At 38.9% G+C, this 25498-nt stretch overlaps 1 protein-coding gene across 1 annotated transcript in view; it reads left to right on the forward strand.

The window, feature by feature from the left end:
* The first annotated feature begins 708 nt into the window (after positions 1–708).
* Positions 709–25498, forward strand: part of LOC140932287 (uncharacterized) — a 76227-nt gene continuing 51437 nt past the window's right edge. The window contains exons 1-3 of the mRNA XM_073381908.1: positions 709–2597; positions 11616–12965; positions 24955–25042. Of these exons, the coding sequence (XP_073238009.1) occupies positions 809–2597; positions 11616–12965; positions 24955–25042 (3227 nt within the window). The 5' untranslated portion in view covers positions 709–808. The remainder of the gene's footprint in view (positions 2598–11615; positions 12966–24954; positions 25043–25498) is intronic.

The raw sequence follows: 25498 nt of genomic DNA on the forward strand, positions 1-25498 counted from the left end.
CAGTTGGTTCCCAAAACAGACCTGTAACTTGGTGTCATGTTACATGTATGGTAATTTGAATAAATTACCCTGTAGCCCCTTCACGCAATCTTCCACAGAGTACACATGACACATGCTATAATCTTTAGCTCCAGCAAAGTCGAATGTAATGTAAAACGCTTGGGGATTTCTTAATATCATTTCTTGAAATAGATCACCTAAATGGTTGTTTGGGTGGTATAAGCCAAAATTAGAATTTTTAGAACTGATTTGAGATTCTCTATATTTTCCCTCCCCCCCTCTCTAATAATCCTCCCTCTCTGTTAATCTCCCCCATCAAACATGCGTGAAATGAAAAGGCCCCCAGGGAGCTTAATAGAGGATTTATGGTAATACACTGCGTTCAACTATATTGTCTACAATAATATGAATTCTGTATGATGAACCTCAATTACCATAATTTTAAAAGTGTGTTATTTTACAAACCATAAGGAACTCTAGGTCCAAATACAAAGTCAACAAATAATCAACTAACCAATATATTGATGGATTCTCTAGTTTGAAGGGTTCATGTAAAATTTTAGGTATGTAATCAGGTGGTTTAAGGTGTGGAACCACTTTTTCTTGAGTGCGTGTCTTAAAAGTTTTCTAATTTTCCACATGTCCCTCACAACACCACCTTTAAACTACTCACTTCAGGCCTCTCACCACCAGGCCGCAAAGGTTATGCTGGTGGCAACAAAACAAATAATCTGTATTTACCTAATTATGGTTCTTCATCTTTCCAAAGGTATCCTAACTGTAAAACCTTTAAATCAGAGCAACCTCAATGTCCTTTGAGTGTCAGCAGAGTGGCAAGTGTGTTAACAATGCAGGGCATGTTACGGCTCATAAAAGATTCCACACCGGGGAAAAGCCATATGAATGTAAACAGTGTGGCAAGTGTTTTAGCCAAGCAGGACACCTAAGGAGCCATGAAAAAGTTCACACTGGGGAAAAGCCTTATAGATGTAAACAGTGTGGCAAGTGTTTTAGCCAAGCAGGACACCTAAGGAGCCATGAAAAAGTTCACACTGGGGAAAAGCCTTATAGATGTAAACAGTGTGGCAAGTGTTTTAGTCAAGCAGGAAGCCTAAGGAGACATGAAAGAGTTCACACTGGGGAAAAGCCATATGAGTGTAAACAGTGTGGAAAGTGTTTTGGCCGAGCAGTAAACCTAAAGAGCCATGAAAGAGTTCACACTGGAGAAAAGCCTTATGAATGTAAGCAGTGTGGGAAGTGTTTTACTCAGGCCAGTAATCTAAGAACTCACGAGAAATTTCACACTAAAGAAAAGCGTCATGAATGTACACAGTGTGGCAAGTGTTTTACTTTGGCAGATAGCCTGAAGAAACATGAAAGAATCCACACTGGTGAAAAGCCTTATGAATGTAAACAGTGTGGCAAGTGTTTTAGTGTATCAGGAAACCTAATGAGACATAAAAGAGTTCACACTGGGGAAAAACCTTACGAATGTAAACAGTGTGGCAAGTGTTTTAGCGAAGCAGGAAGCCTAAGGACTCACAAAAGAGTTCACACTGGTGAAAAGCCATATGAATGTAAACAGTGTGGCAAGTGTTTTAGCCAAACAGGACATCTAAAGGTTCATCAAAGATTCCATACAGGGGAAAAACCTTACGAATGTAGACAGTGTGGCAAGTGTTTTAGTGGAACAAGAAACCTAAAAACTCATGAAAGAGTTCACACTGGGGAAAAGCCTTTTGAATGTAAACAGTGTGGCAAGTGTTTTAGTGTAGCAGGAAACCTAAAATCTCATGAAAGAGTTCACACTGGGGAAAAGCCTTATGAATGTAAACAGTGTGGCAAGTGTTTTAGTGAAGTAGGAATGCTAAGGATTCATGAAAGAGTTCACACTGGAGAAAAGCCGTATGAGTGTAAACAGTGTAGCAAGTGTTTTAGCCAAGTAGGAAACCTAAGGAGTCATGAACGAGTTCACACCGGGGAAAAGCCTTACGAATGTAAACGATGTGGCAAGTGTTTTAGCAAAGCAGGAGACCTAAGGAGACATGAAAGAGTTCACACTGGAGAAAAGCCTTATGAATGTAAACAGTGTGGCAAGTGTTTTAGCCGAGCCGAACATCTAAAGGTTCATCAAAGATTCCATACGGGGGAAAAACCTTACGAATGTAGACAGTGTGGCAAGTGTTTTAGCGAAGCAGGAAGCCTAAGGACTCACGAAAGAGTTCACACTGGCGAAAAGCCTTACGAATGTAAACAGTGTGGCAAGTGTTTTAACCAAGCAGGAAACCTGAGGAGTCATGAAAGATTCCATTCTCGGGAAAGGTCACATAAGTTTTCTCAGAAAAAGAAACGTCTGTCGAAACGTTTGGAATCCTTTAAACGGAAGAGAGCAGGAAGTGAAAACGTTGATGTCAGGGCCACAGGCTTTACAGAGAACCAGCAGACACAGGGAGAAACCGGAAACAATGGTGTAACAGATGCACGATCGGTCATTGTTGAGAAACACAGATGTTGGATCTGTCAAGAGGAGATGAGTAGTGAGGCTCTTCTTCTTCAACATTATGAAAATCATATGAACCGTGTTTGTGACGATTATTCTTGAAGTTAAAAAACGTTGTAAGTTCTTCTCTTTTGTTAGTTTTTTTATTCGTGCTTTGGCAATATTTTTTATTTTTGCAACTCTTAAATTTTCAATTGGTTTTTTTAGAGCATCTTGCTTTTATACTTGTGGTTCATTTGATGTGCATGATTGTCAAGTTGGAATAAACGATGAAGGGACAACTTCTGTATTAATTCTTCCATAAAGGAAAACCTCGATTTAAATCAAAGTCTTCGTGTCTCTTAGTTTAGTCTGCTACAGAGCCGTTTTTAGTGTCGTCACGCAACGCTCCTCCCCACAAACGGTTTGTGGGATGAGCGTTGCTGACTCTTATTTTTAAGCTTTACATTTGTACGTGACCACTTACAGAAGACTTTAACTTTTCATGATATGAATGGAAAGAAACTTTTTCCTTACAATGTAAAAAAAGCTTTCTTACTTTCATCCATATTCTACAGTCTTGTATTTATGATGTTCTTGTAGCCGTGGTTTCTGGAACTGTTACCCCTAATAAAGAATACCAATTAAGCAATAGAAAACGTTTTCCGTGTTTGCATAGCCTGATATAAACACGAGAGGGGTTGGGAGAATTCGAGACAGTTATAGAAACCCAAGACGAGGTCGGGGGTTTGCATAACTGTCGAGAATTCTCCCAACCCCTCGAGTGTTTATATCAGGATATGCAAACACAGGAAAAAGTTTTCTATTGCTTTTATAAAATAACTTTCCCGAGAAAAAAAGCAAAACGCTCTTGTTTAGAGCATTGATTAAACTTGTACGCGTAATCAGTCTTTGTTTTGCAAAAAAGATGCTTTCCAAAATACGGGTTTTTCTCGCTTAAAATGGCACCTCAAGCGAAAAAAAATTGACATAGTATGTTTCTAAAGATTTTCCAAGTTTCAACCGACGAGGAAATGGGTAAATAAAGTATACTTGTCGAGTTTTTCGACTCAAAACCTTTTTCAAATTCGTGCTTGCGTGATTAGCGCGCGGAAAGTCAAACAAGTTGACGTCACAACCATGTTTACATACTTTCATGCAAACACGCCTCTCGGCCAATCAGAGCGCACGTAGTATCTTAGTTATTTTATAATCACTTATTAATGACTTTGGAGAATATTTATTGGTGTTTAAAGGCCCTATGTATCAAGTGGGATAGTATAAAGTGCCCGATTCCAGTAAGTTGCTTGATACTACTACAACTTTATGGTCGACTTAATAATTCCAAGAAAATAAAACCAAGTAATTGGTGGTTCAAATTCGATTTTTAATGCCTTTGTAGTGGCGGATCTAGGGGAGAGGCCCGGGGGACAAGGGCCCCCTCCCCTTATTTCTAGACCAAACTGAGGCCCGAAGGGCGGAAAAAAAAATTGGGGGAGACCTGCCCCCACTCCCCCTATCTAATCGTCTGGATCCGCCACTGCTTTGATCTCTTGCCGAGTTTTGTTAGTCCTTGTCTGGTAACCACTATGGCTGAGATCAAACCCACTTCACACCAATTTATCTGTTATAGACAACGAAAATTAAACTTTTCAAGCTAAATTGGAACTGTTTTTCTTATTATTTAGACATTCGCAGCAACGAAGATTTTTTGTTACACTATACAGCGCATGCCGTGTAAGGGATTCTGTCGTATTTCTATCGTTTAAGCGTTTTCTTGTGGAAAGGCGAAGACGATTGAAATACGTTGCTGTTTTGGGTTGCGTTCCTTTTAACCAATCTAAAAAATGCGGATTTTGCGATCCGAAATTTGATTTTTCGTTGCATCAAGAACTAAATTAATCTAAGATTGCAATCTGAACGATACAACACCGTACTTGCATCGTTCAGATTGGTATCTCAATCTGGTTTTGGATTTTTGTTCCATTTAACGAAGCTGCTTTTCGATCGCAAGAACTTGCTCGCTCATCAATAATGATGTTAGTTCAGGCAAAAGTTATTTATACTCCTCCTTTGTTCTGTGCCGCTAAAGGATTGTGGTATATTAAACTTAAGTTCCACTGTAACTAAATCCGTAAGCAAGCGAAAACGCTTAGATTTTTTCACCGTTTTAAAGTTGTCCAATGTGTGTGTTTAAAGCCCAGTGGGCTACGGGGGGGGGGGGGGGGGGGGGAGGGGATACTCCGGAGTTCAAGTGACAGGGATGATCGAATGGGGAAAAAATCAAAACCCGCTAAAATTCCTAGGGCTTTAAACAAAACCCAAACAACTTCCTGGACCAAAATTTAACCAGCAAAAAAATACCGTGCCGAGCCATAAAAATTTCCAGGAAGCGTTAAATGATATAAGTATCATGAATCTTCAGATTGTTTTGAATACCCAAAACAATCCCTACTTAAATCAAGCTGCCCAATAAATACTTGCCAAATTTTTCCTACCCAAACAAATCCCGAAATCGAAAATTTGAAACCGAAAAAAGTCCTTTGATCATCCCTGTCACTTGAAATCCGTATTGCCGCCCCCCGCTGGGGTTTAGAGCGCGCTTCTCAGCACTGGAGAATTTGCAATTGCCTTCTGAATGTTCTTGAATCAAATTCCAGATAGTTTTAAGTTGACAAGTGGCAAAGTGGCAAGAGCCTGAAACACCACTAGTTAAAGAGCAACGTTTCTTTCCATTTCTCCACCGTGAAGAGAAGCCGCTGAATTTAAGGGAAAGTGTTGCAATTGAGAAGAAGATCAGAGTAGCAAGGCAGCTGCTGTATGGATCAATCCAGTTATTTCAAATGTTTGTTCCGGGTAGCACGAAAATTCAAACAATCTGGAATTTTTCGGACGCGTTAGTGTCCGGATATTAGGTTGTGATAGCCAAGATTAGACAATTTTGTGATGGTTTGAAAGTTTGATATTCGACACAATTAATTTTGAAAATGAGGCATAGTTTACATTAGGTTTATAGAAAAAAAACTTTCGTTTACCATGTTTATCACCGCCTGTCGCCGTGTTTTTTTTTTCATCAATCTAGTATGATGACCTAAAAGATTATAGCAAAACTAGTTTTACCAGTTATCTCTGATTCTCCGCATTTCAGTAAAATAAAATTAAAGGAATATTTAACCAATAGTTCCTGTTAAGTCTGAACACAAATATACTAAGGGACTTGTAAGTCAATTCACACTTTACCCACAGAAAAAAAAATTTAAATGTACAGATTGGACAGAGAATATTGAATAAGTGAATGTGATCATATCCGCTGAAAAAATGGCTAATTCAAGAAAATCAGTTAGCTTAAAAAAAATACAAAAACCCATTGAGATAAAACTAAAGTTATAGAAATACCAGCTAAATTTTTTAAATGATAAATCCATCATCGAAACGTCAAGAGTCTGTCAAGCCAAGCTCCTTAAAGAACTGTTCAGATTTAGTTTCTCTTACATACGATGGATACTACTTCGTGCGCCTCGTTTTCTCTTAACTTAAGCCTTTGTAAGCTGGATTTGTCTGCACTCAGTATCAAACTGAAGTTACTAGAGTCGAACTAATCCGTCTATGGCCCTCGTGGCAGGCGCTTGGAAGGGAAGAGAAAATGGGTGTTTTGGCGCGGCCCCCTCGCGTTTCTTTCGCGCTTAAAACCCCCTTTCCCTTCCCTTTCAAACGCCTGCCACGCAGGCTAATCTGTGTATTTTGGCGTATTTTGATGAAAGAGTAGCCGTGTGTCTGTGCATAGGCGGCTGCCGATAAACCGCCTTTACTCTTTAGTGTCAGGAAAACAACCAATCTGGCATTTATGTCTTGCACTGAACTTGCTCCCGATATTGGTCCCGGCGCAACCACTTGAACTGCCGCTCGGTAATCGAACTTAATCGAACTCAATCGAACGATTAGGTTCGATTAAGCTCGGTAATTGAACACAGTCGAACCAAAAAATTCGTGAGAGATCGATTTCCGCACTCAATCGAAGCAATCGAACTTAATTGAACGTTCTAATCTACGCTTAAAATAGGCAAGAACAAAGCAACAAAACAACCAAATTATCTAAGATCATTAAGAATAAATGTTCCGGGTTTATTGGATTCGCTTGATCGCTTTGTTTTACTATAGCGCTGCTTAGTTTCCCTGGTCCACGTGGCAGATGCAAAAGTGGAGAAGGTCTTAACCTAAAAGGGACGCTATAAAGTAAAAAAGTCTTTAACGGAGCATAATATTCACTGTGTGATTCAGGATAAGATTGCAATATGGCAATAATAGTCTTGTTCTTCTCGGGTGTTCCTCTTCTTGCAAAAAATATCCGCCACAACCACTCCCGGAATAGTCAGTGGTAGGACACTCTACAAAAAATAAAACATTCGTGAAAACACGTAGCCTGAAATTCATCCGATTGCTTCGAGTCCGTTACTGAAGGAGTAATAACGACTCGAAGTAATCGGATGAAATTCAGACTAGAAAACACGCGCAATTTCCTTTATAACGTCCCATTTTTTAATCGAATGAATGCCAACTTCGACCGCGTTGAACCTAATCGGACTCAATCAAAGTTCGATTTAATTACCTTTTTTTTTTTGCGAGAATTCGATTGTGTTCGATCACCGAACTTAATCGAACATTATCGGTCGATTAAGTTCGATTAAAAAACGTTCTATTTAGTTCGAGTGGTTCCGGTAGAGGAAAAGTTTGAAAGCAGATTTCATCATCCTCTGACTTGTAGCAACCAGCTTAACATAACTTTTAGTACAACTGACAATCATTCCATTGTCACTGAGAACTGTATTTAAAAATAATGAAATTTTCTTTGAAGGACAAGAAACCCGGGAAAACACCAGAAGTCAAAGTTCAATCACAGAGTCAGATATGGATGCGTTTTGTTGTATTTTATTAGTAAGCGGGGACCGTTTTTCATTGATCTGATCAAAGTCCGTGGTTTTTACTTCACCCCGGCGCTCCACACCCACCTCGGGCTTGGCCTTGCTTGCTTAAAAAACGCGAAGTGCATCTTCACTGTAAACACTTCCAAAGAGGTTTAAAACATGCAAAATATTTTCCAAAAAGAAACCTGAAGGAAGGGTAAGTGATAGACTTGACTATCACAACTAAATACTGCAGAGGAAATTCCACAACATTCCCAAATCACCGTAACAAATTACGGGAGCGGGAATTGCCCTCAGCGGTTAGCATCAGTCATTTTAGTCCATGAGGTCTTCGTTTTAGTCCATGGGGTCTTCGTTTTAGTCCAAGGGGTCTTTGTTTTAGTCCAAGGGGTCTTCGTTTTAGTCCATGGGGTCTTCGTTTTAGTCCATAGGATCTTAGGTCTTAGGTCTTCGTTTTTGGGTCTTCGTTTCAGTAACACCCCTTTGACTGAAAATAAAATAATGTTCTATGGAGTAACTGTTCGTTCTTCTAAGGGCATCTCTTACTTTAAACAAGACAGCAGCTTTTATCCCTTGTAATTTTCTGATCAACTCTCTACTGTAATATATCTCTAAGTAGTCTATGTAACATCACTCCTTCCAGCCTGAGTGATTTTTATCTCATCTCACAACAAATCAAGTGACTTCGCTTCAGGTGTAGGAAACTACAATCGACAACAAAATTATCGAGGCATTGTACTCAACTAGGGTAATAACTACAGAGAACAAAAGAATCCACCTACCTCCCCACTCCCCTTCATTCAAAGTTGCAGTTTTTGTTGTTTTCTATAGGTAGCTCAAACAGCGGCACAACATTGCATGGAGGGGATGGGGGAGGGAAAGCTTTATTTCCCCTTTAGAAGTCAGTAAAGCATCAGCTTTGGGGCAAAGTGTCTCAACTACATTGTAATTTTGTCACCCATTGTAGCTCTAGATTGTAGCAATACACACATACTTCCACTTAGGAAAAGGAAAAGAAAAATAGAGCAGTTTATTGAATGTTGATTAATTATGCAAAAATCGTAATTGAATATGATTTATGCACAAATATTGCCTTTTTTCACTCTAATGAATGGATCCTTGCGCTATTGATTGCCGTTTCATGCAAATGAATGTATATTTTCTCGTAATAAACAGCAAAAGGTGTAATTCTCATAAACTTTTCTTTGAGGATCCATGGATATCGTAAGGAGAAAATTAATGTTGGTCACTATTGGGACTTATAGCAAAATTTGTTGTATCCCGCTGTGCATTTTGCATATTTTGGGTTTTTGTGTTCCCTCAATCATCTGAGGGAATTCTTAGAAAGTACATATTTACTTGCACGAGTTCAAAAGGTCATGGTTTGTCATTAGTTATTGGTGGATCTTGCTCTGTTTTGTTTGTTTCCTGTTACAAGGCTTGTTGCTTTGTGACGGTCCTGTTTTGGGCAATAATCGACTGGTTAAGTTTGCTTTGCAGATTTTTATGATCTTTCTCATTCTTGTCACTTTCAAGAATAAAGCAATGTCTGCCTCCTTCCTTCGACAAAAAATCCACTCACTATCGCGATTTCCTTCGCTATTCTTGAGCAGTCGGAGTCATTCTCAGCCAAGCTGGGCGAGCATGTTACATTGTGATTTGCATTAACCTTGCCTTCACTAAAATGCATGATTGACGAACAGAAAAACCCAGAATCCGTTCTAAGTTTGCAAAACACGCAGCACCATACAACAAATTATGCTGTAAAGGATTCAGTGTCTATGTCTATGTCTATGTCTAAATGATCTTGAATAACTGCCATGAAGATTTTCAAAAACTGATATGTTTTTGCAAGCCTTTCAAAAGTTCCACAAAACATACAGCAAAAAATAAGGATGCATAGGTAACGCTGAATAAATGATAAAATACACCTCTAATTGTACCATTCGTGTTCGTAGTAAGATAGAAAACACTTGCAAAAACTTGCAAAATTAAAAATAAAATACTTTTTGTCATGTGTTAATGAAATCTCTTGCTTTTCCATACATCACGATTTTGTATCATTTTACTACATACAATAGTGACCTAACGTTTCTAATGCTGGGGAAAAAATACTGAGTCAATTTTCCAAACTTTAAGATAAAAAACCTTTCGGTTTTTCCAAGACTATAAAATTCATTTGACTCCATTTTGAGACAAGAAACTTCAACTACGCTGCAGCAAGACAAGTGCTTGTTTGTTTACGTTTTATTGGCGGAAATATTTTTTTCCTATGGCTGACGAGCAAACGTTTTCTGTTTTTGTTTCAAAAATGCAGAATGAGCAGGGAATGTTGTTGTTGATTTAATGGAAGTTATCCTAAGAATCATGATATTTATGCACCCGTTCAGGTTTCTTGTTTCAAATTTTGGTCGCCCCTAAGTAGATTGTAGGAGCCTCTGGTGACCAGGCCCCCATTGGGCAGTAGCCTTGAAACTGCCTAGTGTAAAGCACGTAAATAGATACCTTGACAAGTATAAAAACAGTTGTTAGACTTCATACAAAAATACTGAGTCAATTTTCCAAACTTTAAGATAAAAAACCTCTCGGTGGTCCTTCTATATTAACTTTGTATTTGCAACTGTACATGCAAGTGCTCTTGCCTTTACCGTTTGTTGTTTTTGCGAATGGTTGTTTTTATTTTTCTTAAGAAATAGATTGTGTCTCAAAATCCGTTCAAATGGTAAATATAAAAATTGCTTGTTTCTGGAAACTCAAGACTCAATGTTTGCGTTTTAAAACTCAATTTGTTGTAGTTTGAAGTGTTCTTCTGTTTTCATCTCATCATGCAATGTTCATTAGCGTTGTGTAATGAGAGAAAGTTGTCTGTGTTTCAAGGAGAGAGAATCAAGTCTCGAGGAAGTGGTCAAGATTGTCAACTTTAGATACAGACACTATCAATATGGTCATTCTGATGAACTAATTAAAACTAGGTTTAGGTACACTGGCTGTAGGGGTCTGTTCTTGAAATACAATACAGCAAATAATATCTCTAGTACAGGAAAAAGGAGATTGTCCCTTGAATGTTTGTCGATCCTTTACTACCGTATGCTACCATTTGTGCCCTTAAGTTTGATAAACAATAAATTTGAAGATTATCGATCAACAGATTAGTGCACAGTTTGTCGTGAGCTAGAAGTGTGACACATAAATAAAGTTACTGTCTTTTTTAACTCTCAGATCCAAATACAAAGTCAACAAATACCGTAATATTCCGAAAATAAGCCTCGGGGCTTCTATTTTTCAAAGGCCCTTTTTGAGGGGATTATTTTTGGAGGGGCCTGTATTCGGAGGGGCTTATCTGTGGAGGGAAATTTGCGTTTCAGAATTGATTGGGCTAGCCTTATACTTGGAAGTAAATTGACCATTTTTGCTTTGTTTTACTTTGAATTTGAGGGCTATTTTCCAAGTACAAGCCCCCGGGAGGATTATATTTGGGGGGAGCGATTTAACGGAGGGTTTTTCGCGTTACTGGTTTGGGGGGCTTATATTTGGAGGGGCTTATACATGGAGGGGCTTATTTTCAGAATTTTACGGTAATCAACTGACCCATGTTGATGGATTCTGTAGTTTGAAGGGTTCCATAAAACTTCAGGTATGTAATCAGCTGGTCTATGGTGTGCAACCACTTATTCATGACTGGGTGTCTTAAAAGTTTTCTAATTTTCCACATTTCCCTGACAACACCATCTTTAAACTACTCCCTTAAGGCCTCTCACCACCAGACAGGGTTCTATCTAGCATTTATCATTTGGGGGAGAAGTCCTGAGTGGCCGAAGGTGACAAGCCTCCTAGAGGGGTCCGCAAACCCCCCCACCCCCGGATGAAATCTGGTGCATTTTGAGACACAATTTTGAGAAATGTTATAGTGTATGCACTAACCTTGTCGTGTCTTGATGATTTTTTCAATATCGTTACTTATATACTGTAATGATAACAATATTTTTTGGGGGGAAGCTGGGCATTTTGGGGGGAAGCTTCTACCCCTCAAATACCCTAGAAAGAACCCTGCCAGGCCACAAAGGTTATGCTGGTAGCAACAAAACAAATATTGCGTATTACCTAATTATAGTTTTTCATCTTTCCAAAGGTATCCTAACTGTAAAACCTTAAAAGAAGAGCAACCTCAATGTCCTTTGAGTGTCAGAAGTGTGGCAAGTTTTTTAACAATATAGCACACTTTAGGGCTCATGAAAGAGTTCACACTAAGGAAAAGCCTTATGAATGCAAACAGTGTGGCAAGTGTTTTAGTCAGGTAGGACACCTAAAGCGTCATGAAAGAGTTCACACTGGGGAAAAGCCATATGAATGTAAACAGTGTGGCAAGTATTTTAGCCGATCAGGAGTCCTAAGGAATCATGAAAGAGTTCACAGTGGGGAAAAGCCTTATGAATGTAAACAGTGTGGCAAGTGTTTTAGTGAAGCAGGAAACCTAAGGAGCCATAAAAGAGTTCACACTGGGGAAAAGCCATATGAATGTAAACAGTGTGGCAAGTGTTTTAGCCAAGCAGGAAACCTAAGGAGCCATAAAAGAGTTCACACTGGGGAAAAGCCATATGAATGTAAAAAGTGTGGCAAGTGTTTTAGCCGATCAGGAGACCTAAGGAAACATGAAAGAGTTCACATTGGGGAAAAGCCAAATGAATGTAAAAAGTGTGGCAAGTGTTTTAGCCGATCAGGAGACCTAAGGAAACATGAAAGAGTTCACATTGGGGAAAAGCCATATGAATGTAAAAAGTGTGGCAAGTGTTTTAGCCGATCAGGATTCCTAAGGAAACATGAAAGAGTTCACACTGGGGAAAAGCCTTATGAATGTAAACAGCGTGGCAAGTGTTTTAGCGAAGTAGGAACCCTAAGGAGCCATGAAAGAGTTCACACTGGGGAAAAGCCTTACGAATGTAAACAGTGTGGCAAGTGTTTTAGCCGATCAGGAGACCTAAGGAGTCATGAAAGAGTTCACACTGGGGAAAAGCCTTATGAATGTAAACAGTGTGGCAAGTGTTTTAGTGTAGCAGGACACCTAAGGAGACATGAAAGAGTTCACAGTCGGGAAAAGCCTTATGAATGTAAACAGTGTGGCAAGTGTTTTAGTCAAGCAGGACACCTAAGGAAACATGAAAGAGTTCACACTGGGGAAAAGCCTTTTGAATGTAAACAGTGTGGCAGGTGCTTTAGCGCAGCAGGATGCCTAAGGAGACATGAAAGAGTTCACACTGGCGAAAAGCCTTACGAATGTAAACAGTGTGGCAAGTGTTTTAACCAAGCGGTAAACCTGAGAAGTCATGAAAGATTCCACACTCAGGAAAGGTCGCATAAATTTTCCCAGAAAATCAAATGTCTGTCCCAGTCCAAACGATTGGAATCCTGTAAACGGAAGAGAGCAGGAAGTGAAAACGTTGATGTCAGGGCAACAGGCTCTACAGAGAACAAGCAGACACAGAGAGAAACCGGAAACACTGGTGTAACAGATGCACGATCGGTCATTATTGAGAAACACAACTGTTGGATTTGTCAAGAGGAGATGAGTAGTGAGGCTCTTCTTCTTCAACATTATGAAAATCATATGACCCATGTTTGTGACGATGATTCTTGAAGTTTAAAAAACGTTTTGGTCGTTTTAAGTTCTTCTCTTTTGTTTGTTTTTTTGGTGCTTAGACAACATCTTTTATTTTTGCGACTCTTAAAGTTTCAATTGGTTTTGTTTAAAGCATGTTGCTTTCATACTTGCGGTTCATTCGATGTGTATGATTATCAAGTTGGAATAAGCTGAGAAAGAAAAACTTCTGTATTTATTCTTCCATTAAGGAGAAACTCGATTTAAATCAAAGTCTTAGTGCCTCTTAGTTTAGTCTGTTACAGAGCCGTTTCCGTGTCCTCACGCAACGTTCCTCCCCACAAACGGTTTGTGGGGAGGAGCATTGCGTGACGACACGAAAAACGGCTGTGTAGCAGACTACTCTTAATTTTAAGCTTTACATTTGTACATGACCACTTATACGACTATCATTTATCATGATATGAATAGTAAGAGACTTTTTTCTTACATTCATTCTTATTCTACAGTCTTGTATTTATGATGTTCTCATAGCCGTGGTTTCTGGAACTCTCCAGTTATTATAATAACTGTTATCCCTAATAAAGAATCCTAATCACTCATTTATGCTGCAATCTACCCACAAAATGCTAAACCTTAATCAGAATGAAGTGAGTGCTGTGCTCTGTTCGAAAGGGTAATACAAACAACATGATGGAGAAAAATGGCTATGTGAAATTTTGCCCATAGCCGGTTTATTAAACTCTTAAAATCCAATACAAATACAAACTCAAACTTTCATTAAACATGTATTGCCGGCGAAGGTGAGGGCAATCTTGCACAAATTTCATTCTTGGTAAAGGTATTACATAGTATTTAATATAATTACAAAATTGCATCCTGCATAATCTGTTTAGATCAAATCAATAGTGCGGTTCCGAGGTTGTAACGCCCCTGCAAGCAACAACATCACAATCTCTGACACATTCAATTACGAAACAGATTCTAGAGCGGTTATTCTAATATACTTTATGAAAGCATCAGATTTCCATCTACACAAGTGCCTAATCTTCGTGTCGGAAATGCCTTGTTCAGCCGCATAAGTAGCAGCACCAATCCTAAAGCTGTGTCCTTTATATCTATTGGGATCCAAGTTGCACAGCCGAATAACTGAGCCAAGCATTTTACTAAACTTGCTTCTCAAAACTGGGGACCCATCATGATTAATAAAAGGTGGGCCATGTACTATGCCACGAACGGAAACATAATCCAAGAATGATTGAACAGGACATGCTTTCGGTTGGCTATTCAAAACTATAGAAAAAGGATTTTGATTGTAATTATGTTTATAGCTTGTGAATGTAATTATCGAGAAATCACATCGCCATTCCCACTATGTTTTTTAGGAACTTGATCCAGTCGTAAAAGGTTACCATTGATACTGTCTCGCTTTGACACTACTGTGATTTCACCAATATGAAGAAATGCAAAAAATGCCATAGCACGCATGGCCTTAAACATAAATAATTCACACTGAGAAACAAAAAATATCTAAACCTTTCATGATGCGAACTAAAATGGGAAGGGTAATAGGCAACCTTGAGTCCAGTTTGTAACCAATCTTACCATACCCTTTAAGCATCTCACTAATGTAGAAAGTTTTGGTAGGATCCCGTAGACCGGCTAAGCGACGGAAATATCCAGGGACAGAAACATAAGTATTTGCTGGAAGAATATCTACGATTAAATACATGTGCAACAAACGATGCCAATGTGGCCGGCAACGCTGGAAAAGAAATGTGTGAGCTCTGTAAAACACTTATTTGAAATTCTTCATTAAGCTTCCATGCCCTACGGTACGTTGGTACTGAAGACTTCTGTAAACTAGCAGATAGAAGATCATGAACTATAGATGCCAGTTTTCAAGGAGTAGATGGGATGGGATTGCCTAATGGGATTGAAAAGCCTAATGAATGTAAACAATGTGGTAAATGTTTTGTCAGAGCGGGAGACCTGAAGAGACATGAGAACTTGCACACTAAAAATAGGACATATAATAGTCGTGACAGTAACGAAATTCGGCCGCAACGTTTTCTTCGTAAGTGTGAGAGAATAGGAAGTAGTACAAGTTCAGGATTTACAAGCAACACTTTGTCTTTGAGAGAAACTGTAACCCCGGGGGGGGGGGACTCCGCATATGAAAGGGGTGGGGATGCTCGTCGGAAATTTTCAATTGAACATCTAAAGGAGACAGATCTGTGTGTGGCCCAGGCTTTTTTTAACCCCTAAAAGAGACCATGTTGAAACACAGACAATAAATATATTTTTATATTTTTCGCGTGCGATCCTAAACGAGACCTTCATGGCTAAATATGATAACGTTTTGCCCAGAACACCCTAAGTGAGACCAAAATCCGAAATTTACACCCCTGAGCGAGACGACGAGCATCCCCACCCCTTTCATATGCGGAGTCCCCCTCGGGACTGTAACCAGTAAAGACCAGCAGCCAGACATCATTGAGAAACACTGCTGTTGGATTTGTCAACAGAAGTTGAGTAGTGAGGCTCTTCTTTGGCAACATTATGAAAATCATATGAGACATGCAGGTGCAAATGGCCCTTTAAGTTAAAAAAAGCTGTCTTTTAAAAAGGATCTTTTTCAACGGACAGTCTTGTGCGACTGCAATTTTTCTCTCAACTTTGGTACCTGTATAAAGAAGTCCTTATTCGATTTGCTTCTATTTAAGATTTAGTTACATCACAGAGATAGAGACTGGTCATCAGTTGGCTTTAATTTTAATATAGTTTGTATCGTGCTTCTGCTAGGCAAATTCATGTGTTAATTTATTTTTCGTAGAAGGACAGAATAATTTTTAAAAACTACAGTTCTATACGGAAGTCAGCAGCCATGGATAACCCTCACGTGCAAGGTGTTTTTGGATGTGAGCGGTCTTTGCATCGTTTCACTAACCTCCCGTTCGAAAAAATCTTACATTGTTTCGCTTTTGCAACAAGCAAATAAAACTTACTTTTTAAGTTTTCCAATTTCATCGTCGAATGATTTATCAGACTGCGAGGAGCGAGAAAAATCAAGAGCGCGCGAGGAAGGTGACACGCAGAGGGTAAAGGAAAATGTCTTTCACCTGCTTCTTGCTTTTCTTGTCGCGTGGCAATTTCCGGGCGCACTCATGTAGTCTGCTCGCTCAACTATCACTGAGGAAAACGAGACTACTTGTAGAGTTCTTGCTTCACCCGCCGGCGTCGTAGTTGCTTTGCCAACCTCGTTCCTAGGTGAGGAGAGGGGCCTGGGAACAAGGTTGTCTGTTAGTATTGACCACTCCAGAAAATACCATAACATACCATAATGCTCTTTGTTTGTCACCCCAAAATTTTGTATACGCATTGTTTTCGGTTTCTCTTGGGAGTTAAAATGTGCCCAAGAGAAACTGAAAACAATGCTTCTGCAAACTTTTGGGGTGATAAACAAGAGCATTATGGTATGTTATGGTATTTTCTGGAGTGTTCAATTCTCATTCATAATAAGTAGCCAATTTTAACTCTATTAATATGTAAGATATTTTTGAGAGTATTTCATATCTTGTCCCTGATTGTGCCATAGTCAAGTTTTGGTATTTAAATATTTCTTAATTTTGTAAGAATTTCGTACTTGTTTAAGGTGATGTTACACAAGACGATTCGCAACAATGACTTTCAGCGCAACACATCATTGCAATATTAGAACAACGTTGCAACCTTCCAAAACAATGTTGCAATAACATTGAAATACTGTACTGCACTAGAAATCGTCGTTGCGAATCGTCCCGTGTGACATCATTTTTATTAGTCTTAGAGGAAGAAAGTTAACCCCCTCCTCCCCTCCCCTAGTTATTCTTTATCAATAAATGATACATTTTGTTAGTCAATCACGGCTGTAAAACTTTGTGTGGACTAATCCGTGATGGTTTATTTACCAGCTGGAAGTTCGGATTTGTTTCTGATCTCCAACCTTCTCGTTCTTGAGCTGTTCCACTCTGTATTCTAGTTTTTAACGGAAAACTGATTCCACCGCCTTTTCTAAATCAAATAAGCCCCCCCTCTCAAATAAGACCCCAGCTCTATCCCTCCCCCTCCCCCCTGAAATGGGCTTGAAATAAGTACAAGAGGATTTACGGTCTTATGTTTGGTTTCTTTGAATCCAAGGGAACTGTTCGCAGTAGAAAGTTACCCATTTGATAGAGGTATAAAGGAATATTTCGGTATGTTTGTCTCCTTCAAATGTAGTGTTGACGCATTGACGGCAACCAAAATATTGCTAGACTAGTATACACGAGTTCCTCATGATTTACTTTGATACAGTGAGTAAAATAGAGGCAATGTATGGAAGATCGCTTGTCTCTATTTTATTTACCCACGTCAAAGTTACGCAACAGTAGAAATCCACCCTTACTACAACCAGTTTATGCTGAAGTACTTAATTTTTATGCGCTTCGCTTTTTAACCTTCGCCCCATTTTTATGGAGAAAAGTTGTCCTGGGTATAACGGGCTACCCTCTCAGCCAAGTCCTTAGGACCTGTTTACATGGAGATGGGAGCCCCAAATAGGTGAGGTAACATGTGGCGGGTCAACCGACTTATGTGCCTCGTTCCTTGGCGTCTGAATTGTGGAAAACGGAAAACGCGACTGCAAGAGCCATCAAGGAGTATCGCGCAATGGACCATTGGAACCTTTAGAGTGGATCACGTGATCAAATTAAAATCAGAGATTATATAGACAGGTGACCTGGGGTCCCCATACCTCCATGTCAAGAGGCTCTTAAGGTCGCGCTGGACATCTTGGGCTTATTGTTATGAATTTCTTTAAAGAGTATACATAAAGTACAACGACTGATATCGACAGGTTTGCGAGATATCCATAACCGGATAAAAAATGAGTGCATAATTTAAAGTGTTCACGTGCACGTGTGGCACGCAGACTGCGAACAAAATGTTCATTGAAACGCAACAAAATGGCTCTGAATTTACTTCGTTACAGTGATTTTTAAGAAAATGGACATAAAAATAAGAAAATCTTTAGACATTTCAGCCAAATTTACTACCAAATCTCTAAATACGTTTTTTTCTTTGCCTCAAAAATTCTTGAAAGCATTGCAGCTTATGAACAAATTTAAAGCGTGGAATGAGTGGGTCAACACTTGACATTTTCGACAATTTTGTGTCCAAGAATTCCACGCAGATACGAAAACTTCACGAGCTGGCATTGCAGAGGGGTAAACTTGGTAGGCTGTAGTGTGTTATATATTGAGCGGAATTCAAAAAAAAATTTCTATAGTGATTGACTGTCTCGAACTCTCTCTCTCTCTCCAGTAAAAGCCTTCTAGTTAGAACATGTTTTTGTAAGCGACCACCGCCCGGGGGTTAACCAAGAGAGAGGGGTAACTTATGTACTGCAGTGATATCAATATATATATTTTTGGGGGGGGAAGCTTCTGCCCCTCAAATACCCTAGATAGAAACCTGATAAGGTATACATATGTACAGTATGGCAGAAATATTCGTACAGGTTTATTTCCAGCAAATCCTATCCCACCCCTCCCCAGGCCCTCTCCAACTCATCACGCTTCTTAGTGTCTTATTGGCTTCCTAAGCTCTTTTCCGGCAAATGCCGGATTTACATGTTAATGGAAGGAACATAATAAATTAAAATCAGTTACAATGTACTGAAAGTGCAGCTATCGAGTCCCTTAGAAGACCTCAGAAATCTCTACACAAACAAACAAACAAAAAGGTCCACTGCTCGTGACTTCGCCCTTTGACCCTCCCTCCTCCGCAGATGCCTCTTTTTTGTGTTGTGTGGCTAAAAGTCCCGGGGGGTACTCGATATATCCTTGGGTGGGGAGGTGCGGCCTGGCCCCTCGTACCCTGACCCTGTTTAAGACAAAAACCGCTGATTTTCCTACCTTGTTAAAGACAGAATTCCGATTTTTGATACCCTGTTTAAGACATTTAACTCAAAACAATACCCTGTGTAAGACAATAGCAAATATCGAAACTCTTTCTTATTTAATCCATCGGCAATCACATAACTATTTACAGCTTGATCAACAGAGTCATGCAGGCTGTTTATCGTCCAAGAATAGCTAAGATACCCTGTTTAAGACAAAAATTGATAAAATCGATACCCTGATTAAGACAAAAAATGATAAAATCGATACCCTGATTAAGACAAAAATCCCGAAAAACATACCCTGGCTGGCCGCACGTCCCCATTAAGCTCTTATAAGGGAGTACCCCCCTCCCCCCGGGGCTAAAAGTATCATGTTTGGGTTGAACAGGGAGGCCACAGCGCTGGGGAGAAGGCAAAAGAAAAGAGCGGGAAAGTTTCCCTCTTCCCATCGTTCCCCGCGCGCTTTCAACATTTGAAATCATTGATGGCGGCGGCGAATGTGTGAATCTTTCAGATTGACCATTTCTAGGTTGTATTTACCCTCGTGTGATTTGATCAAGGGGACAAGACCTTGTTACTTAAGGTAAGACAAGCTTTCAGTACATTGTGGATACATTCAGTTGTGAAATTTACCGTCATTTAACCCAAACAAGCGACAAGCGATTTAGCGTCGGCGATACTTTAACTTTATTATTCCATCGCTCATATAGTACAAACTCAGTAAAGCCAAAGCCGGGGGCTTATACGGCCTGTGGTCAGAATGACAGAAATTATTTTATATAGAAATAAAGACTGTAGGCTAAACTTCAAAACTAAAACAAGATACAAAACTGAAATTGAATAAGTTTTCATGCATGCAGTCAACAGTCCATAACTAGTGACAAATAAACTAACAATAGGCTATGAGAATCCTGCGCTTAAGTTCAATTTAGGCTTAAAAAGTGAAGTTTTAGTTTCGTTTTGAGGCATAATTACAGAGTACAGGGCCACTTTTCCTGGTAAATAATACATAATCGGTGGAGTGGCTCAGCGTCTCGGAAGTCACTAGTGAAGAGACCTTGTCACGGTTTTCGACGCCATCTTGACGAGTAGGCAAACGCGTGAGAAATTACAGTGTTTGTATGAGAATCTCATGTCGAATAATTTCCGTAAAACGGCTGTTCTGAAAAAAATATCAATTGTAAACTAAAGCTACAAAGTAAAGGATTGTCCTAAAATATTTGGGGGGCGTACCTGTGCTTAAATTTCTCCAGAGGCTTGCTTTAGCTTTTCCATATATTTGTCTGTAATTTTCCCGGGACTTTCTTACAGACAAATGTATAGAAAATTTTAAAAAGTGGTTCTAGGTCTTCTAGTGCATGTAACGCCTTCAAATTTTTTCAAGAGAATCCTTAGGAGTGAAGCTTTAGTTTACAAATCATATTTTTTTCAGAACAGCCGTTCTACGGAAATTATTCGACATTAGATTCTCATACAAACACTGTAATTTCTCACGCGTTTGCCTACTCATCAAGATGGCATGCAAAACCGTGACAAGGTCTACTTACGCAAAGGGACGGCAGAGTGAAGAAGACGGCAAACCTTGTATGACAAGCGTGACAATAACTCTGTCTGAAAACAGTTTCTGCCAAACTTCACCTTGCTTTAAAAAGATCTTTTTGTACAAGATCAAAATGCAATGATATTAATTGAACATCACAACATTAAAAACACACAGCCACAGGCACACACAGGCGTTTTGCCGTCATCTTCTTTGTACCGTCCTGTTGCGTAAGCTCATTACTAATAAGCCACCGAGACGCCCAGTTACTCAATCATAATACAGTCAAACCTGTATATAATGGCCCTAGTGAAAATAGCCTGTATATTACAGTCACCGGACAACTTCCCAAAATTTTCACTTACCTTATATTTTCTGCAAAGTTGACCTGTATATAGCAGTCACCCTGTAGATAATGGTTAGCGTTAGATAACATCGAGTGAAGCCAGATTGGACACCTTATGAATTTTACACAACGCATTATTTCCATAATGGAACAAAACTGGAATGTAGAATGAGGCTAGAAAAGCTGAAGAAACCAAAACTACAGAGTGCCAGTTATGGAGAGAACACAGTAGAGAGTTAAGCACTGATCTGCAGAGATTAGGGTTAAGCACTGGACTGAAAATGGTTAGCTTTCAAATATTGTAATGGGGTACAGCATATGTAAGAACATGTATATTTTAAAAATTACTGGATTTGGCAGCTAGTCCTCTTTGGTGTAGTGGATATGGATGTAGGCTATAAAGCAAGTGAGCCGGGTTCAAAGCATCACAGTGGAGTTTTTCTATTTCACTTTTATATTACACAGTAAAGTTGGACTTGAGTTGTTCTTCATGTTATACTGCTACTTGAGAAATTTCTGCAATTTGATTGGCTTAGAGCAGTGGTATTTCAGCTTAATTTGAAATACCTACATGTGAAAATTACAAACCTTTTGCGGGTAGTAGTATAAACAAATAATAGCATGATTTGTAGTGATATTTGGCATAAATACCACGAGTGATATTTCGAAACTGTTACACGTAATTTCACGAGCCGTTAGGCGAGTGAAATTTGAGACAATTTTGAAATATCATGAGTGGTATTTTTGCCAAATATCACATACAAATCATGCTATTATTTGTTTATACTACTACCCGCAAAAGGTTTGTAATTTTCACATGTAGGTATTTCTGTATGTAGGTATTTAGTATTACCTATACTAATTTTACTGAAAGAAACAATCTGACTTCAGCCGATATTACCTAATGCTAACCATATATAATGGTTTCCTTGCCATTTCCCAAGGGTTACCTTTGTACAATGCGGGGCTCAAAGTTTAAATTTCAGTTTGGGAGCACTTGTGCTACCAGATATAAATTTTTAGGCGCACTGACGAAATTTTAGGCGCGCAGCTGAAAATTTTAGGAGCACAGCTTCTAATGTTAGGAGCATCTATTTCAAAAGAAAAAGTAAAAAGCTTAACAGTACCATGTTTATTTGTCATCTTCAGTTTGCTACGTAGTAATACCGTTGTGATTTTTAATACTAATTTCTCTTTTTGACAGTACAGTTGTGACTAAAGAAAACTTACACTTGAAAAACAATTCAAAACTGACAACAATGAGTGTGTCGAACAAGAATGAAAAATAATCTTTAATGAATTTGTTAAATGTGCAATGACTTACATGTAACTGGAATACGACTTAAGAAACTTTCTTACCTGGAAAAAAAGGCTCTTAATCCGCACTGTTTTTGTTTTGATTGACGTTAAAACTGAACGTTCGACATGATCGTCCATTGCACAAAAAGTACGTGTTTCATTCGTAGCATATACAGTCGACTCCCGATAATGCGAACCTTCAAGGGAAATCGAAAAAAGTTCGAGTTATCGGGAGTTTGAGTTATCGGGAGCTCGAAGAAAATAGCAGAGAGTAAGGTAAAAAACAGTCTTTACCGCACAGTGAACATTTCAATCACATTTAATAATATTGTAGAAATGTCAAGTGAAAATTAAAAGATACTTCTAGATTATAAATCAGAACGTAACGTAACAAACCATAGCCTAAATAGAGCATGTGTTTTACTGTTTTAAGAAGTAACGCTGCTTCACATTAGCCTGTGACAATGAATATTAGCCTCCACTAGTAAACTATACTCCTACAACACGTCAATGGGAAGTCCAAAATTCAATGTTTTGGACGCCAGTAGACGGCTTTTTTCCCGACTTTTTAAGGGCTCAAAACATGGTTCGAGTTATCAAGGATAAAATTATATAGAAAATGACCTGAGGGGAAACGAAAATTGGTTCGAGTTAGCGGGAGTTCGAGTTATCGAGGGTTCGAGTTACCGAAGGTAAAATTATAGTGCATGTATGGCAGAAATCCAGGGGAAATCGATTTTGGTACGAGTTAGTGTGAGGTTCGAGTTAGCGAGGGTTCGCGTTAACGGGAGTCAACTGTATTTGCATGTGTCAGCGGTGTTCATTACAAAACGGAAGAGTCTGGGAAGGAGTAAAACATTGAAATGAAAAAGAACATTCAAGTTCGTAGAATCCATTGGGAGAAAGACCAATTAAATATACACCGTCTTTCTAGTTCGAGTTCCTAAGCATAATCGGAAGTCAGTCGGTCGCACTGTGCTTTGGGTTTTACGGCGCACAGGTGCGATTACACATGAATTTTTAGGTGCACAACCAAAAATCCAGTCGCATATGCGACCAGTTAGTCGCTAACTTTGAGCCCTGCACAGGTTTGACCGTAAAGCCTTTGTCATGCAACTCTAACCTCGACTGATGACCCACCAAGATACTGAACCATTCAAATATATACCTTAAACACTTGTTCTTTAAAACGTATCGTTAAATGTCTTTGTTAAGTCTGTTTTATACTCAGATTCCCTATATCTTTTTCATTCTATAACTAGTGACCCACCAAGCCATTTTGGTTAAAGATAACTGTAAGTATTAGTCACCTTAACCCTTTTAGCCCCAATATCCACTTACAAATTCTCCAAACTGATCTCTATATATTTCCTTAAAGAATGAGTTGAGAGAATTTCATAAAAGATCAAAGCATTCTCTCTCAGGTGATCATTTTATGACACCTTTCGCTGCTGAATAGAAGAAAATACACATTTATTTGTGTGAAACGGCGACCAATAGCACGAAGATACATTCATTAGCACAAAACAATGAACATTTACATAAAGCAAATTCATCATAAAAATGTTAATGAGCATTGCTTGCACTTCAATGTTTATCTATTGTCCCTATTGACTTTCAAGATGGTGTTAATGACTTGCATTTTGGTGTTAATGGGAGTATAATTATAATTTTCTCTTTGTATGCCGAGTGACACATATGAATGCCCAAAAATGTTATTGAAATATGTTGATTAATTATGCAAAAATCATAATTGAATCTGATTTATGCGTAAATGTTCCTTTTTTTCGCTCTAATGAATGGATCTCTGCACTTTTGGTCACCGTTTCACGCAAATGAATGCATATTTTCTCGTAATGAACAGCAAAAGGTGTAATTCTCATAACCTTTTCTTTCGATGATGTATGGATATCGTTAGGAGAAAATTGATGTTGGTCACTATTGGGACTTAAAGCAAAATTCGTTGTAGCCCAAAGGGCTCCCAAAAAATTCTCTTAGGCAGCAGCCTTGCTCTAAGGAAAATGCAGATGTTCACTCACACTTCCTGACCATTGGTTACTGCTAGTTATAGCAGTTCTAAATTTGATTTGGGTTGAGATACATGCTTTTCAAACTGGCAAAACCAGTGGTTCCATCGCTGACCGTGTCCCTTAAACTAATCTATATAAGCACCAATATCAGTTTTAAAAAAATCTATTATTATTTATTCTTTTTAGGTTTGACTTGAAATCATATTTATTATTGCGTTCGAGGTACGAAAACGCAACTCCTAATTTGTGTTGGGTGTTCTCTGCATTATTGGGTGTCCTGTGCAATTAATAAGGGAGGCTTTTTTGTGATTACATTTTCATCGTGGACACACATTTGCCTCACTTTGACATGCTAACTCGTGGTGATTCTTGTGTCCTTGATGTTCATCTTTCAGAGGTTTGCTTAGGTCTGATATTGTGTCTTCGTAAAGCGATCATCTTTTAAAAGTTTGCTGAATCTTCGTAAAGCGTACATCGATCTGTGTTTGCTGAATCATCCAAAGCGTTCATCTTTCAGAAGTTTGCTGTTAAATTTTACTTTAGATTAAGCCTTCATATTTTTCAGCTTTTTTCAGACTCCTGGTGCATGCATCAAACCAGGTTTAGTTCGGCGCCCGTTTTGCCACAAAGTAAATTTACCGAGTTGTGTAGCTCGGCCACCATTGTGTCACAAAGTAAATCTACCAAGTTGTGTTGCTTGGCAGCCGTTGTGCCACAAAGTAAATCTACCGAGATGTGAAGCTCAGCGGCGCCATTTGATCATGACTTGTGATATTTTCGGCACCGAACAAACAAACACTTTAACTCTTTGTTATTTATTAGGAAATACTTCTAAACCAGCCCACAGTAGCGCCACTCTCGAGTTACTGAAATCAACATGCTCGACCAAATTGCTGGAAAAGTTATTGACGTATATGCACACACATTCCATTGAAGGCTTTGACAGGGTTAGTGCGAAGTTTGAATTCAGATGTGAAAGCTTTTAAAACAGTAAATTCGGTGTAATTTATTTTGTCAACAAGTTGATGATTGGATGCTCTTAAAAATAACAGAGAAAATTGTCCGAAGAAATGTTTTAGAAGAAAGATAAAGAATCCTGGGTTAAGTTAGCACCAATCAGCCTTTGAGAAAATGTTCTATTTACACGCCCGACGCACTTTGGCCAATATCTCCTCCGATTACAAGCACTTGACACGGAACCATACGATAGCTTTTCCAAACCCTTCTTATAATGATACACAGTTTAAAGAGAGGTTTCGCTGTATGCAACCCTTACGTTCAAAATATGCCATAATCATATTTATCTATATCGCAACCGCCCTTCCCTCTCAACTGCTACCTGTATACCTAACAAACATATCGAACG

The sequence above is a fragment of the Porites lutea genome, chromosome 3, assembly GCF_958299795.1.
Source record: "Porites lutea chromosome 3, jaPorLute2.1, whole genome shotgun sequence".
In the NCBI taxonomy this organism is placed as follows: domain Eukaryota; kingdom Metazoa; phylum Cnidaria; class Anthozoa; order Scleractinia; family Poritidae; genus Porites; species Porites lutea.